Genomic DNA, 17,729 nt, shown 5'->3' with positions numbered 1-17,729 from the left:
GATTTTAAAAACCTTTTTGTCAGAGAAGGGCTTTGAGAATTTCTATAAAACTACACAGTATAAAAGCTTATTTTGGGGTGTTCATGAAGCACAAGCTAAAAACTGGTTTTAGGGACTCTGACCTATTTTGACTCCTTGCAATCCCCTTCCACGCTAAATACATTCAGTACCATAGAAATCCAGTCTCTATCACAGAATAAATTTAAAAGCTGCCTCAAAAAAAAAAAAATCCCAAAAGACTAAATGGAACAAACAAAAATAGATTTGAAACAAGGCAACAGGCACCATGGATATTTTTTAATTCGGCCTTGGCAAACACCCCAAGGGAGACACCAAAGTTCCCGTCTTGATTCTGCTTCAGGGAACACAGTGTGTTCTCCATCTGGAACGAGCTGCAAACCAGTCACCTGGGAACGAAGAGAACCGAGCCTGGCACATCGCCGGCCGGGCAGACACACACACAGGCACTCTTATAGATGTAAAATATTTTATTTGTAAATGGTGATCTTCTAAATCTGTGTCCACAAATTCCAAAACCCATAACACTCTGTATACTTCAAAAAATTCAATTTTTGCCAACATTAGATACTATTATACAGAACAGAAAACAAAAACCCGGTAGGACAAATACTGGTAGGATGTCAGAATATTGTACAAGAGAAGAAAAATATTCAAGAAACAAATTTCATACAGCTATTTATCAAGAGAAAAATATATACAATTGATTTATTCTGTAAGATAAAAATACATCATGCCATATACATTACAAGTTCAGAACTGCGTCACTGATATACCAACAGTTTACAGCCCACTTGAATTGTGCACACAAAAACTTCATTTATACTTAGCCTGTGAAGTGTCAGTACCAGAATTTTAAGTACAAAATAAAAAGCTAACCTGGTTCAAAATGCTGATTAAGTTTCTACAAGCAAACACAAAACAGTGTGTATGTGTGTGTTTTTTTTTTTATTAAAGAAATGTAAACAAACAGTTCATACAAACACATTTTAAAATTACATCTTCCAAAACCCTATTGTCGGGGTCCTGCAGCTGCAAGCGTGACCACATCGCTCTCATTTTTTTTTTTTCCTTTTCAGATTTTTGTGTTAAATAGAAGGCTAGAATTAGGTTGGAGTCCTGCTACACGATCTGGTATGTTTACATGATTCTCTGTGGCTTGAAACAAAGTTCTAATCAAAACTACGTCCGCTGAAGAAAAGTTCAGCCTCCATTTGGGTGTATTTTTAAGCAGTTATTCACAGTTATCACAAATTGTAAGCACAAAAAAACCTGACTGAAGTAGGGATGCAACAATATAATATGAAAAAGTTAGTTTAAGTTACCAAAACAGCTATAAAAGTTGTAGTCTTAGCCTACACTCGGTTCTATCAGAAGGTGTATAAAACAATTAAGTACTAATAGACCGTAGTTTGCAAAAAACCCCAAATGCTCTAGGTTGAAATTTTGGTTATTACATAATTATAATGGCATATTTAATAACACAAAATTATATTGTGACATCCCTATGAACATTTTATAAGCACCCGAGCTGCTGCAGAGCCTGGTAGCATTTGGTCAATACTATTTTTTATACTGTATTTTTTTCTCAAAATATTTACATATTTGTACAAAGTAACAGGGTCTGTTAGTTCTGCAGGTAACAGCAGCAGCTTGGCTTTCTTCTAACTTTTATTTAAAAATAGCTTCATTCACTTATTCAATAATAAATACAAAAAGTTTCTCTTATTTTACAGAAATCAAAAACTACAATAAACTGACTCATGGAATCAAGTATTTAAATGTATTTTAGTGCAAGTTATTACCCCTTAGCTCTATCCCTAAGGAAGTCATTTCAGTACATTCCTTGTTCAGTGGTGTCTACTTTATTTTAAAAAATCTTTTAAGTCAGAGGGCCTGCCCCTTGTTCAGATAAGGCCGTGGCCAGCACTTCGGACGTCCCATCTCCCTTTCGCTGGTGATCTGTCTGTACATTCATAGGAAGACCCCGCCCCGGGGCCGGGCAGCCAGCGGCTCCTCGCCCCGACGTGTCTCCTCAGTGAGACGCAAAAACACAACACAAAACAAAACCCACCCACAGAAAGAAGGAGGAAAGAAAGAAGAAGAAAACAAAAGTGCTGGGCTGCTCCGGTGTCCCGGCCGCCCTCCGGCCCGAAGTGCTGGGGCGACCCGGACTCCCAGGAGCTAGTTTTCAGAAAGTCATAAAACAGGAAACAAAAATCTCTTTCCGTCTGCAAAATTCAAATGGTGTGTAGAATCGCTTCTTCCCAGGGACAAGCCGCCCGCTGCGCCACAAGGAATGCATTCAGTTCATCCACTTCCGGCAGTTCACAGCTCCGCAGTGACACGGGATCTTGTGCTGGTCATCCTCAAAGTCGAACTTGTAATCGTAGCAGAGCTGCCGCGGCAAAGACACAGACTGAGAGGCCCGGAGGGATGGCGCTGCCTCTGTGCCTCAGCCTCAATGCCAGCCGCTGGCTGGCCCAGCCCTGACCCTGGATCCCAGACCCCTGGGGTCCCCAAGGGAGGGGAGGCCGGGTGCCTCTGCCCCCTGGGGTACCGTGTGCCCTGGGGAGGGGCTGCCCCCACCTCCGGCCTGCGGCTGGGGGCAGTACATCCGGGGTGGGGCCAGTTGCCCTGCTAAATGACATCTCTCACTTCCAAGAGGTCTATGCAGGGTGAGCCAGTTACTCCTTCTGCCTCAGACCAGCCCTGCTGTGGGGGCCAGGGGGAGCCCGCCCAGCTGGCCCGACCCCGAGCCTAAGCCCCTGGCCCACAGCGAGGACTGCCGCTCTCCAGGGTCCTTCTGACCACATGTCCTATGCAGGCCCTGTCTGCAAAGACTTTTTACACTGGAAGGAAAGACACCACCACGTACCGAGTAGCTTCTATTACTTGCAGAGCTCTTCAAGGAGATTCTCGCCACTTCATAGAAATGAAGCAGAAGCTTGCAGAAGTTAAGAGATCTACTCAAGAGGACATGGGCAGGAAGGGGAAGGAGGACCAGGAGCTCAGAGGACCCCACCTGCCCAAGGCCCCTCCTGGTGGCTGGCACCATGCTGGTGCCACATAGGTTCTCTGATTTATTTGAGATATTTCAAAACGTACCATGGGCCTTGGGTAAATTCTTGATTTAAAAAAGGGAATTCCAAAAAGATGACCACAAAAATACAAGAAATCATCACGTAGCTGTGTTCCGAAGTGGGGGGGGGCGTTTTCCCAACAGCATAAAGACACTCAGCCCCATCCCCACCCCTGCCCCTTGGGAGGGTCCTACACAGAGACCCACACTGCTCAGTGGCACCCAGAGCATCTCAAAATGTGTGCGAATTGCATTCGTGGGAGATAGATTTGGGAAACACAAGTATGTGGTCTAGACAGGTAATAACCTTAACAGGTGAAAGGCAACCATGAGACCAAAGAAACAAATGTCAAGTTCAGCTTCCAGCATTTTCAAGGAGAGAAAAAATAGTAAAAGAGCCAAACTGTTTGAAAATCTGTTGAGAAAAATCTGTCAGCTTGTATTGATCCTAAGTGTGAATACAGGTGATCTGGACCCACATGCTGCCCCTAGACTGGCCGCCCCTAGCCTCACAGTGGTCTCACATGAGTCGTAATGTTCCCAGACATCACAGAGGTCACAATCCCGTGACATTCCCCAGATATCCACTGGATGACAAGTAGACTCTAAGGAGAGGGATACTGCCAAACTGTGACCCCGGGGGTAAAGCAGGAGCCCTAAGACATGGGAAAACACTGCCACGTGGGTGAGGCGGGGACATGGGGCTCACGGAGCACAGAACAAGGGAACCAGGGAGCCGGTACTGAATCTTGCAAGTCTGCCATGAGGAGGATGGGGCACTTGATGTCCAGGATGCCGTGAGGGCATGGCAACCTTGGACTCACCACACAGAGAGTTTTCTAGCAGTAAAGACCTGGAGAATGCCTGGGAAAGATTACCTGGCAAGCAGCGACCTACAAGCAGGGATATGAGAGAGCAGATGTGATCCCAAGACTCTTACCTCTTCTCCTTTCTGGATCCTCCGGTTGGAGCTGATGATAATTTTGTGTCCTCTCTCAAAAGTCACCACTTCAGCCACACAGTTAGGTGCACATGAATGGTTGATATATCTGTAAGCCACCGTTTCAGAAAACAATTTATTATGAAACAGCTGGAAGAAGTTTTAAAAACCTTCAGTTCATATGGAAAACTCTTTCCTAATTACATTTCTACCTGACTGTTCGTAGAACAAGAATACACAATTTTAAATGAAAATTCTTTTCAAAGCTCATCTGCTCTGAATTTTCAATCCTGGAGGCTGTCATGAGTGCATGGACCCACTGGGCACAACTTCCTTGACCAGATTCCCTCCGTCTCACCTGGCAGGCCCTCCGGTGAGTGTCGCATCAATCACATGATCATTATCCATGCGGAACATGTACACGCCACGATTCTGAAAAAGAAAAGTCAGAAATTCCTCCACATGCATGTTCAGAGCAGGAACACTTAGCTGGAAGTGAATGGAAACACAGCCCAATTGTGCTCACTGTGCATGTCACACAACCGTGGTCACGCGGTGTGAACAGAGAGCAGCACATTGGAAGGTTGCTCGTAATCTACGGCTAATCTAATGCACTAATCTACGGCTGTATCTATGCAAATAGTAACACTGACTAGATAGGGTGAGGCTGATGGAAAAAACAAGGAAAACACAAGAATATCTGGATGTCGCTTTTGTTCAAAACTGAATGTCATAGACAGTCTGATCTGGCCCCCGTATGCAGCTCTTAGACGACATGGGGACTGAGGGGGACTGCCACTTACCTGAGACTCATACAGCTTCTCTTTTCTGTTTGCAACTTCGTTTCGAATGATAGTCCCGATGTACTCAATGACCATGGTGTGCTTTTCGATGTCTCTAGCAGCATACAGACCCAGCCCCTGCAGAAGAAATAAATTAAAAATGGCACGGGGTGGGGGTAGGGGTAAGTAGCGTGTGTATATGTTCCTCAAAAATCACTTCAATTTCTTTGACTACAAACCTGATTCCCCTTTATACAAAGGCCACAGCAAAAGCTATAGTGAAGATTTCACCTGAACTGTTTTTTTAATTAAATATAATATCTGAGGGCAGCCCCGGTGGCGCAGCGGTTTAGCGCCACCTGCAGCCCAGGGTGTGATCCTGGAGACCCTGGATCGAGTCCTGCGTCAGGCTCTCTGCATGGAGCCTGCTCCTCCCTCTGCCTGTGTCTCTATGAATGAATAAATAAAATCTTAAAGGAAAAAAAAAAATAATATCTGAAACAATCTTGCCACTTAAAAGTAATGCCATTACTATCTTGCTTTTCTAAATTCTGAGGGTATATTTACAAAGCAGTGCGCCACTGACTGGCTGCCACATTCTGCTGGGTTATCCTATCTTCCATGTAATTCATGCTGAGACCACACCAACTAAACAGGCTTAATAGCTTCTGGTATTTACTTTAACCCATTACTATTTCTAAAAGGATGTAACAGGACAATAACTTAATATATCAGAAATAGGGCAAACCATAAGGGATTATTAATACTGTAGTCATGTTTCAGATTAGGCTAGGTTCCTGGAAGCCGGGGCAAAAGGAGAAGCAGGTTAAGTTACTCTGCTCTAATTACCAGGAAAGTTGGAAAGAAATGGACGTTCTTCAGGAAGGCAACCTTGTCCCCTAAAGTTTTAAGGCCACAGAGAAAACACTGCACTGGCTAAAAACACTGCAGCAGGTCTCTCATTTGGCAGCTCCTACTGTATATGCTAGTGGTCTAATAAATCACACACTATGTGTACCTTTACAAGTTTTTAGCCTTGCGGATTCTGGAAAAATAACATACTGAAAAAAAATATGGTTGATTTCCATTAATATTTGATATTTTTTTGTCAAGGTGTGGGTGTGTTTGCCTTCTCAACTCAAACTGCCTAGAATACCACCACAGTAACCAAGCAGGGAAGAGCGTGTGCTAACTGGGGAGTCCCCTGGGGAACAGCCCCTGTCAAGTACCGCCATGGGGCACATAGTACCAAGGGCTGATCTTAGAGACTCTGGTGTCAACTAAATTATCTTCTGGGAGAAAAAAGTTTTATGCAACTCATCTGTTCAATTCCAACATAACTGAGGTGAAAGAATCAGAACACAGAAAAAGGAGTATGTCTAGAGATCAATATAGTTTGGTATAAGAATAGACAAGAAGATCAATGAAGAATAGAGAATCCAAGTAAATCCACGCATATGTGAAAATCTAATGTGTAATAGTTGTATAGTAGTATCACCATACTACTATACGGTGTCCTAATTCAGTGTAATATGGGAGAGTTATTAACTAAATGGTGCTTCAACTAGTTACTCACTGGAAGAAAATAGTCTTCAACATTTAAGATTTCTGAAATACAGAAATCCAAGAAACTACATATACAATAACATCTACTGTTTTTTTTTTTTTAAGATTTTATTTATTTATTCATGAGACAGAGAGGCAGAGATACAGGCAGAAGGAGAAGCAGGCACCATGCAGGGAACCGATGTGGGACTCGATCCCTGGACTCCAGGACCATGCCCTGAGCCAAAGGCAGACACTCAACCACTGAGCCACCCAGGCGTCCCTAAAATCTACTGTCTTAACCAAGACTAGAAGCTATAGAAAATTATGTATATTTGACTATATAAAAATTAAAACTTTTATAAGTAGCTTAATAACCAAAGGGTGTTTGGTAGGGGAGCACATCTATTAGCACAAGTTCTTATGATTTGGAATATGGACAAAGGATGAATAGGTGATTCATAGAAGAGCAAATCCAAATGGCACATATGAAAAGTCGTTCATTCATCAGCAGTTAGAAACTGCAGAGATGGAAGCAGTATCAGTCTGGCAGAAACATAAAAGGGCAATAGCACTACAAATAGGAAAAGGAGAGAGAGAGTCTCCTAAATGCAGGAAGAAATGTGCAACTGTAGCCTTTTCAGAAAACTAACAAGGTCTGCTAAGATGAAAAGTACATACTTTTACACAGTAATTTCACATGTGGGAATAGTCTCCAAAGGAGTGAGTCTGTCACAATACACGGGGATATTTGTACAAGATACTGATGCTATTTTGGGGGAAACGAAACAAATGTTCACCAGTTGTGGGACAGTTTAATTAATTACAGTTCATCAACATCACGGAACATCACAGAGCCATTAGGGAGAATCAAACAGAGCCACCTCAGTTGTCCTAGAGGATTCACTGAGGATTTGCAAGAAAAGGATGCTGCAGAAAAGTGTATGGGAATGACTCCGCTGATACATCTGTGCACAGATGTATGTGCACCGTCAGGACAGTCACAGGGACCCCACTGAGCTCAGGGGTTAAGAAATCACTGAAATGGGGATGCCTGAGTGGCTCAGCGGTTGAGCGGCTGCCTTCAGGGCATGATCCCAGAGTCCTGAGATCGAGTCCCACATCAGACTTCCTGCAGGGAGCCTGCTTCTCCCTCCCTCTGCCTGTGTCTCTGCTGCTATCTCTCATGAATAAATAAATAAAATCTTAAAAAAAAAAATCACTGAAATGATAGTAAGGGAATAAAACCGACGACAAGAAACAGGAATGGTAAAAAAGTGAACGAGCCATTTTGGAACATTTAAAATGGAAAAGTAACAGACGTATCCCAGAAGAAAGACACACCAGAGCAGACCACTGGATTCCCCAGGAACTGAAGAGGTTCCATTCTTGATGCAACAGCAGAAAAGAAAAGAAAGATATTGTATTTGTAATTTAAAAATGTAGCATCAGACAAAAAGATCAAGAGCACAAAGAGCTCTTAGTTGATTTTTTTTTTTTAAGCACAAAAGAAAGATTAGCAGATGAAGTAGAAATCACAAAACAAGGACAAGGGAAGCAGACACAGAGGGGGAAAGGAGGGCTCTGGGTGGAGAAAGAAGTTCCTTCCTGTCCTCCCAACTAGTCATCTGGGGGCCCCACTGTGGGGGCCAGGCCAGAAGGCAGGTCCCAGGTGCTGCTACTGCCGGTGTGGGGTCCACCCTGTGAGATCTCACAAGTCCGATATTTATCTATAGGTTCAAACAGAAAGAAACAGATAGGAACCTGCAGAAGAATTAATACAGAAACATTCCTGAGACCAAAGGTCACAATGCTCCAGGTTGGAAAAGATCATCAAAGAAGGATGGACAGAAGGACGAAGGGGGGGGGGGGGAATGATTGAATCTAAGGCACATTTTTTGTAAAATATCCAAACATCACAAACAGGAAAATGATCCTGCAATCTTCCCAAGAGGGAAAATTTTCCTACAAAGGAACGAGAATCCCCATTAGCAGAGGCGACGGAATGTAGATCAGACTTTCACTGTAAGGGATCACACTGGGTGTGAGTGGGGCTAGGTGGATGGAATGCAGAGGTGCCATGGCAGAGAAAATAGGGAGGCAGAGCCCAACAGTGGACTTGAGAGCTCTTCTGAGGGGGAAAGGCAACAGAACTCGAGGATGCTCTAGATCTGGGCATCCTGAGGCCAAGGTACACAATTTGTGGATGGGGACCACTGGCAGGATGACTGGGCTTAGGGACCGAGAGGTTTGGCAAAGCGAGCTTTATACTTCCATCCTGGGACATCCAAGCAGAGATGCTGAATAGGCCTGGGGTTCCTTAGGTCTGCACTCAGCAAGTCTGGATCACAGATGTAAAGTAAATGCTTAGCCTACAGATGGCTATTTCTCTAAGGTATTCTACAATCTACACACCAGAAAATATAATGCTTTCATGAAAAAAGGCTTCCAAAAGAACTCCTCACATTGGAATATCTTTTGAAACTATTTTCATTTGTATTTTTCAGAAGTATTTGAAACAGCTCTAGTGAACTCTCCACAAATCCAGTGTGTGCCAAATACAGTGGTACCTGCTTCCCATGAGCCCTCATCAAGATGCAAAGATGCGGATTCTGGAGGTAGTCCCATTTGAGGAAGAAATGCATCCATGCTCAAAGAGCCATATTCGGTCACTAACCAGTGTTTGCAAACTAGCAAGAAATGACAGGATTTTTAAAATGCGATTCTAATCCTTCAGCTGAACAAAATCCTTCTTCACCTACCGGATATCAGTACCTTCTAATGGCTAGACCCCATCCTGTTGCTCCTCTTCCCAAAGACAGACTATTTCCTCACCTGGATACGAGACCGGGCCAGATAGACATTGGATTTCCACTCGGTCTTCATCTTCCGGTACTGCGAGGACTTGGAGTGGACAAACTGCTTACTGTATGGTGCGTTCAGCTCCCCCGTGACCGTGCTCTGAAAGGACTTGGATGTGCTGGTGCTGTTCAGGGTGTGAGGCCTGCACACAATGGCATGTCAACAGGAAAAAATAAAAGGAAAACTGAAGATATCTCTGAATAATGCCCAAAGCCAAAATGATTCAAATTCTTACTGACAGGAACATACATGGAAAGCCGCCTAGCAGAGCCACACGGCGAGTTCTCTAATGTGGTCGGCACGGACACAGCCAGAGACAGCAGGGTTTGTAAGCAGCAGACAAATCAAGCACAAAAACCACTAATACGCCTAGAAACCCTGGGCTGTACTATGTGAAGTTAAAACAAAATACCTTAACACAAACCTCTTGACATGGGCACTCATTTTAGGTTCAGAACGGGCACAGCCTGTGGGGTTAACGGCAAGAGGGAGTTCCATGAGAGGGTTGCGGCCATACCGAAAGGTGTAGTTCTCACACGCCTCAACCCCAGGGAGCTGCAAAGGAGTGAAACAGACAGAAGGTTAATTCATGTGATGAGGACTGCCGACGACCCTAACGCTGGCCAAAGGTTGGCCCACCTGGAACCTTTGTGGAAATAACTAGCCAATGTATTCCCTTGGCACAAAATGGTCTTTTAACTTATGTTAACATAATTGGCCTGCACTCAGATTTATTTCAATATTAACACAGAGATTTCACTTTCAAAGTGAAACTCTGTAAACGTTGACAAGTGCTCCTTGAAGAAAAATATTAACCCACAGAACCACCACAGGCCAACCAACATACATTGCTGTGTGACCTTAAGATCTGATTATTCCAATCCAGTGTGTACGGACTTACAACTTAGTGCTTTCAATTTTTATATCTTTATTTGGAATTTAAAAATTAAATATAGTTAAAAATCATTGAATATGGTTTACTGTCTTGATTTCTCACTTCTTCAATTTGACTAAGATGAAGTTATCACATTCAATGTCCCAAGAGTGTAGGTGGTAATTGAGATTTACTTGTAATTTCATGTTAAGGGCCTTTCCTAGAATATACTTCTTGTGGACATACTTCACTATAGACTTAAAAGATCATTTAGGCAGGACTCTACCAAAAGAAGCAAGTAGACATGTAACTTGAGGCTTTTGAGGTGTCCTCTGCTTCTCCAAATAAATAAGTAAATAAAACAAAACCCACCAACTATCGATGATTTTTTCTTGTTCAAAATAATGCCTTAAAATCATACAATTTCCCAAAAGCATTGTGTATAGACCTATTGGTGAACTTGCTTATAATCTTAAAATACAGGTAAGGCCTGGTACTCCTCCTGCAATCCAACTGCTCTGTGGTGACTCTTCCCAGCATGGGGGGGTGCTGCAGCAGCAGGAAAGTGGGTGTCAGGGAGCAGGTACACCAGCATCTCCCCACCCATCCAGCACTGCTTGAAGGCCAAACAGCGTTTCTGTCTTTCTGTCTGCCTTGTCTTCACCCTTGAAGAGAAGCTGGAACTTGTGAGCCACTCACTAAGGGAATGTTATCATTTACTGTGGTGAATCAGAGGTGCCTTGAGAGACACGAAGAGAGCCAGGAGCCAATGCACGGGCAGAGCGCCTCCTCAGCATCCTGACTGTCACAGCCCATATTAAAACAGTCACAATGGGAACCACCAAATGCAATCAGAAAGGCAATCCCGACGCCACAGCTCGCTGAGGCACTCACTGACTCCGCGATCCGTGCCACTGCAGACACTGTTAGCCCAAACAGATCTTCTCCCTTTAGATAGGCCGGAAAAAGCTGGAGCATTTCAGACTGTTTCCTCACACATGCCACGGGCTCCAAAATTTTATCCCAAACGCCTACATACGGCCGAAACAAACAAAAACAAAACAATTTAGAACAAACCTGCCCTCTGCTAAACAGAGGGGAAAACAGGATGCAGGATAAAACAAGAGCAAAATAAAAACTGATCAACCACTTGGAGACTTACCAGTTTCCAAGGAAAGCCTTGGAGGTGGGTATCTAACAAGCCCGGTATTACCTACTTATCAAATGGCAGTTTATTTTGAGGAGAAAAATGTGTTACGTTAAGGAAATTAAACAGTGAAAGTGGAAAAGAAAGTTTAATGTAACAAATTCACACAAGAACTTAATTCATTTTCATACTAGGCATATAACTTTACATTTTTGACTGATTTAGTCCAATTAGCAGTACCTAAAAGTAAGTTTCTCTCCTCTTGGATTTAAATTAAAATATTAAATTGGTATTTCATTAGAATTATCTTCAGGGCATTTTCACACTTTTTTTTTTTTTTTTAAACTGCCAGACTTTAAAAAAAAAAGCAATTCCCCTGTACTTTCTCCATCAATAAAATGACAGCTTATCATCAGAATTAAATGTCCAATTTCTAGCTCCAAATCTGTTTAATACCTGGAAATCCTCATAAAAGACAGTGTACAGAATCTGCTTTACATATGGTCCCTGCCTTCTGACATTAGGAGGGTACCCAATGCAAACAGCAGGCAATGTTCATCTACAAATCACTGTTTGATGTATGCACAAACACATACTCTGATTTAGAGGAAGTCTACCAGGTGCTGAGATGACAAGCAAAGAGCAGGTATAGTAACACACAGAAGCTATGAGTTGTGTCTGTAAATGAAAAATCTGTATCTGTTTTCATACAATATGAAACAAACAAGAGAAAACAAGGAAATACGGATGTAAAACATTTGGTAACGTGCTGTGCAGGGCACACACATGTGGATCTTACCTTTAGGAGAGGAATCACTTAAGACAAGATCTTCATGGCCTTGCTCTACAATTCTGATCACGAACACTGGGCGCCCATCTTTCTCCTCAATGGAGCACAGGTAGCGGCAGCGCCTGTTGGCGTAGCGGGTGCTCCAGTACAAGCGGCTGGCTTCATAACCAACAGGAAAGAGTGCTTTAGGGGAATGGAATGCTTGCATCTGCTGTGGCAGCAGCTGACCAATCGTATGGAAGATGAGGCTTCCAACACGGAAGGTGTGGTCACGCTCCCCACGCTGCACGATGCTGGCGATTTGTCGCACCTCATCACGTTGAACATAGACCCGCCTGAAGACTGCAAAGTAACTTAATTCCTGCTCATGAATCCCCTTTGGTTTGTGCATGGGACAAAGCATAGTTTTATCCTTAAAAAACATGCATTGTGCTTTAATGGCGCAAGTAAAGTGATAGATGTTGGTACACCGAAATCGGTGACATCCGCTGGTGGCACCCATTTTATGGCAGAAGACACATTTCATCTGCAGACCCCTCCTTAGTGCCAGCTCCACGTTTATCAGGGCCCCAGCCTGGGTCTCATAGACCTCCGTGGACCACAGCGCACAATTCAAGTGGACCCACAGGTCTAAGTCAAGGTTGAGCAGTCTCGCTGGCCCGTCTGTCAATCCATCACCTTCCTCGTGACAAAAGCAACACTTCCGGTAGTCTTTAGGCACGGGGTCAGGTTTAAGGGAAGTGCCCAACTTCTTCAGAAACTCATCTATTTCATCCTCACACGGGGGTTTGAAGCTCCCCTTGGGGATTACGATGTGAATGCTCCACTTTTTCCACTTCATCCCTCTCCACTTTTTATTGATCGGCCTACAATCTTCAAACCCGCCGTGGACAGTTCTGAGCCGAGGCTTTAACTTGACTGTTACCTTGAGCTCGTCTGGCTTTGCCTCTACTTTGGCTGCTTCAAATGCTGGAGGGAATGTGATGGGGGGTGATGCTGGGGGAGACACTTCCTCCTGAAGCTGCGGGAGGCAGTGCACATCAAGAGTGGAGATGTTGTTGCTGTACTGGTGAAAGGCTTTGGAAGGCATCTCTTTCACCGGAGACTGCATCATCGGAGGGGCGGATTCCTGCACAAGAAAAGGGAAGTAGGAAGAGCAGCTCTTCTCAGGGCAGGAAGCCAAGTAGAAGGGTGTCACAGGCCTGTGCCAGGGTGGGGGTGGGGGTGAGAGGTGTCTCTGGGGGAGGGGGAGGGGTCATGTGCAGCAGAAGCAGATGCCAAATACTAAGGTGCTGGCGAACATCCATGGGCTAACGGGGGCAGAGCAGTGTCAGGAATCCCTCCCCAGGCCTTCTCAACAAGGCTGTATCTCTAGAGAGAATTCTGCTCCTGAACTTTCTTGGACACTCCTCTCTAGCCATAATAAAGCCAGAAAAAAAAAATCAATGAGGTGCTAGCTAATTTCTACAATGGAATGGTATTTTCTGTTAAACCAACTAAGAAATTCGGAACATAATCTTCTCTGAGCTTATCCCCACTCTCTGAAATTTACATCTATTAATCTTAGGCTGAATTGATTGGCATAAATGTGAAAGAAGGGGCAGTACAGTAGTCCCCTACCAGCATACATCTTACGTAACTCTTCCCTGAAGCTGGCCAGCTCTGATCCAGCTGCCAAAAGAAGTAAGCTCAGAGAGAACCCCAGGACTTTCTCTCTGGGTACCACGGGCTTTGCTGTTCTCACATACCCCCTCCACCTGGGTATCTGAGGAGACACACTTCATATAAATCTAGGAACTGCAGTACAAATTTAAAAATTACCCACTAAAAAAGCAATTCCTTCTCTTACAAAGGTTGACATATTTTTTTAAAAATATTATTTATTTATTCATGAGAGAGACAGAGAGAGAGAAGGAGGGAGGGAGGGAGGCAGAGAGAGGCAGAGACACAAGCAGAGGGAGAAGCAGGCTCCATGTAGGGAGACTGATGCGGGACTGGATCCCAGGACTCCAGGATCACGCCCTAGGCTGAAGGCAGGCTCTAAACTGCTGAGCCACCCACGTGTACATGTCCCAAGGTTGACATATTTTAACTTATTTTTCTTAACATTTATTTTGAGAGAGAGGGAATGAGTTGGGGGCAGGGACTGGGGAGTGTGGGCAGAGGGACAAGCAGACTCCCTGCTGAGCAGAAAGCCTGACACAGGATTCGATCCCAGGACACCGGGATCATGACCTAAGCCAAGGGCAGAAGCTTAACCAACTGAGCCACTGATGCGCCTCAACATACTTTAAAGTCTAAACCTATCTGGCACATAATTTGATTTCATTATAATGGAAACTACTGCATATTATAAAAATAAGTCTCCAGAACATTCTCCCAGCAGACAGCAGAGCAGTGATCTGCCAGGAAGAATGACTGGCAACATCACTGCATGAGGCGGCTTCCTTCGATACAAATGGTTAAAAATGTCTACCTGTATCAACCACCACAATACACTTAAATCACACAGAATCAGGTACAGTAGACCATTTCCACCAAGGCAATGAGCAAAATACTTTCACCCCAAAATACAGAAGTAGACTTAAAATGTGTGAAAAGCTTTTCCCATCAGGATAAAATCAATAGAAGTTTTAAGTCTTGTTGTAATTAAGAGATTAGTAATCACTTAAGTAAAATTAAAGATGTTATTAGTATTAGTATTTTATTCAATTCTGAAATGTTAAGATATAATTCAAGCCTACTCCCCTCTTGTCAGATGAGCTGATTATTTGTTTTTTAAAGATTTTATTTATTTATCCATGAGAGACACAGAGAAAGAGAGGCAGAGGGAGAAGCAGGCTCCATGCAGGGAGCCTGATGTGGGACTTGATCCCAGGACTCCAGGATCTGCCCTGAGCCAAAGGCAGATGCTTAACCGCTGAGCCACCCAGGCATCCCAAATGAGCTGAATTTATCTGAAATAGCAGCACGGCTGTCCTTCCCCAGCCCACAGAGCCTCTGCTGAGACTTCCTCCACACAGAGTGATTGATATGCGCCTGTTCTATCCATTAATGTAACCCCAAATCACGGAAGTCACTCATTATACACTGTTCACTAATTGTGACTATCCTAAGTTTACCTTGCTTTCTGAGTTTTTTGCTTGTGTGGTTGATGCATAAAGAACGAAGCAGTTATTACTACAAAAGACGATGTCCTTCTCCATTCTATTAGAGCTTTCTCGGGAATCCTGAAAAGCAAAGAGAAATGTACGGGGTTCTCAACAAGTCAAAATTTCATAAAAACAAGATCTACCCACTGTTGGCTTTTATGCTATGTTAAAAGTGAAAGTAGCTCTCTATCTCAAAAGTAAAAAAGTAACTACACGCCAATATTTAGCATATAATTTAGCCAAAGAGAAAATAAATTTATAAAAATAAACTTTATTATCCATATTTCACTCTACTTAAACATATGTGGAAAAAAAAAAACATATGTGGTTCTCATAATATCCAATTTACCAGTCTGTTGTTGCTGTTAAAGCTAAACATATCAAATATATGCTGAGGCTACTTTCTGGAACATGTGTCCCATGGAGCCACCATAAATGGACTCTTACGATACAGGAGCAAAGCACTGTACAGGACGCTTTCAGTGGAGGTAGATGGTGGGTTGGAGAAGGAATACCAAAGTACCTTACTCACAAAGGCCAGATCTCTGAAAGATTTCCTCACACCACTTCCCAGAATAACCACTTTGCAGTGACAGCACCACTGTGGTCTGAGTGCTGTGCTTTCTGCAATACCATGACTAGGATCCTTATATCCAGAAAAACCTAAATGCAGAAGACTTTCATTAGTGATTAAAGTTAATTGATAACACAATGTAGTACAAGGTATAAAACTGCACTAAATCAACTTATAACAGCTCATTTAACTTACCTTATATTAATTATTCTTTATCAATAAAAATATTTTCTTCTAAGCAGTGGTTACATGCATGGCACTGGAGCATAAATACAGTGACACATCTACTCTCAAGCAGCTGGGGAAATGATGCTCGTATGTGAGGAGCATGAGAGAAAACTGATCCACCACGATAGATTAAAATATTCCCCATAAGTGCAAAGCAAGTGGGGGTGGGGGATACTACATTTATTTGAGAGTTAAGACGATACAAAATGTTTTATGAAAGACGAAGAGGTACATGTACAAGAGTCTTAAATAAGTGTGATTTGGAAAGTCACAGATGGCTGAGGAGAGCTCTAGGGCCAAAACAAAAATGTGGTCAGAAAGTCTGAGCACTTCATTCATGAGAGGCGTGGAAGCAGAAAGGAAAACAGGGAAAAATCAGTAAGGCAGAAGCAGCTGGAGGCCGAAACCCAGCACAGGCAGCTCTTGTTAAGAATTCAGATGAGAAGTGAGAAGCGGCCAGGTCCTAAGAGCCGGGCAAGGGCCAAAACAAGATTCTGAGGGGATGAGGCGCAGAGGTGAGGATGAGACGGCCCTGCCCTTGGGGCCAGCATGCCCCTGGGAAGCACAGGCCCAACAAGATGGAAGTGAGGGTGCAAGGTCCAAAAGGAAGAGGGAACAGAAACACAGGCACCAGCCCTGTGTGCACCTGGAAGAGAGGCGGTTGGTGTGGCCGGCCCTCACACAGATGCCAAAGCTGTGGGAAGGTCAGCAGCCCAGTACTCCCCAGGTGATATCCCAACCCACTAATGGCAAATCATACCACAGATGACAGAGAAGGATAAATTACCAGGACTACACACCAACCTGCTACCTGTTACTTATTCAAAACCTGCTACCTGTTACTTAAGTAGGATTTTAAAGAGAATAAGCTTAACTTGTGAATGGAGAATGAATGTGAGGTTAACAAAAAGTAAACTAGCTCACCATTGCTTGTTGGAGGGAATGGCCCATCAGGCTGCTTCAGCCGGTAAGAGCTTGCTAATCTGGGAGGGTTTGCAGGTCCTGGCGGAGGCCCACGAAGAAATAAATGCTGTCGACACTCCAAACCTGGGTTTACTCTGTGGCTACTGACCAAACCCATGGATGGAACATCTGGAGCATTACTAACCTCATAGCTATTAGGGATTCGGACGTGAAGAAGGTCGGAAAATGCAGCCACCACACTGCTAATGTTCTAGAACAAAAGTGTAAACACTGTGTTACCCTGCCTAAGGCAACAGTGAGCCACAGAAGCAAACTTTGCTCTTCAGGTCACTGCTATCTGCAGGACACATACAATGCAAACAAATCCAACAAGTTTCATTTGGACTTAAGAGTCTCAGGAAAAAAAAATTTTTTTTTAATGGACCCGTACTCCTATCAAGCTTTCCTAAACAGAAATCCTCATACAGGGATCCAATTCATGTTAAGTATTTGTGCGACTGTTAGCTATCTGACTATCTGACGGGTGAAAAGGACACAGCCGCAAGGAGGGCACTAAGCCTCATCAGGTTTCATAGGTGGGCAGAAACTCCCTCCAAGTGGACTCTGCCCAGGTCTGGGCAGACGTCTGCAACAGCCCACAAGAACATTCACTGTCCTACCAACTGCTAAGTTATGTGGATGACCAAAACGTCCTATCACTATACCATCAGTAAGGTTGCCAATATCCTCACAGAATTGAGAGAAAAATTCTCAGCAATTTATTAGTGTTTGATATAAGCAGCTGCTACCTCAACACTTACACTGCTTCTGA

General features: G+C 43.7%; 1 protein-coding gene across 12 annotated transcripts in view; it reads right to left on the bottom strand.

Moving 5' to 3' along the window:
• Window positions 1-470: 470 nt before the first annotated feature.
• KMT2C (lysine methyltransferase 2C) overlaps window positions 471-17,729 on the bottom strand; it is a 282,347-nt gene continuing 265,088 nt past the window's right edge. For 10 of the 12 annotated variants that reach the window (XM_055335130.1, XM_055335135.1, XM_055335141.1 and 7 more), the window contains exons 50-60: window positions 16,919-17,168; window positions 15,716-15,855; window positions 15,163-15,270; window positions 12,050-13,169; window positions 10,998-11,134; window positions 9,642-9,784; window positions 9,203-9,371; window positions 4,844-4,960; window positions 4,399-4,472; window positions 4,041-4,149; window positions 471-2,416 (exon numbers count right to left, since the gene is read on the bottom strand). In XM_055335130.1, coding sequence (XP_055191105.1) covers window positions 2,324-2,416; window positions 4,041-4,149; window positions 4,399-4,472; window positions 4,844-4,960; window positions 9,203-9,371; window positions 9,642-9,784; window positions 10,998-11,134; window positions 12,050-13,169; window positions 15,163-15,270; window positions 15,716-15,855; window positions 16,919-17,168 — 2,460 coding nt within the window. In that variant the 3' untranslated portion in view covers window positions 471-2,323. The remainder of the gene's footprint in view (window positions 2,417-4,040; window positions 4,150-4,398; window positions 4,473-4,843; window positions 4,961-9,202; window positions 9,372-9,641; window positions 9,785-10,997; window positions 11,135-12,049; window positions 13,170-15,162; window positions 15,271-15,715; window positions 15,856-16,918; window positions 17,169-17,729) is intronic. The other 2 variants (XM_055335137.1, XM_055335136.1) reach the window with 2 other exon arrangements.

The sequence above is a fragment of the Nyctereutes procyonoides genome, unplaced genomic scaffold (assembly GCF_905146905.1).
Source record: "Nyctereutes procyonoides isolate TBG_1078 unplaced genomic scaffold, NYPRO_anot_genome, whole genome shotgun sequence".
NCBI lineage: Eukaryota > Metazoa > Chordata > Mammalia > Carnivora > Canidae > Nyctereutes > Nyctereutes procyonoides.
This window is presented reverse-complemented; position numbering and strand designations above follow the sequence as displayed.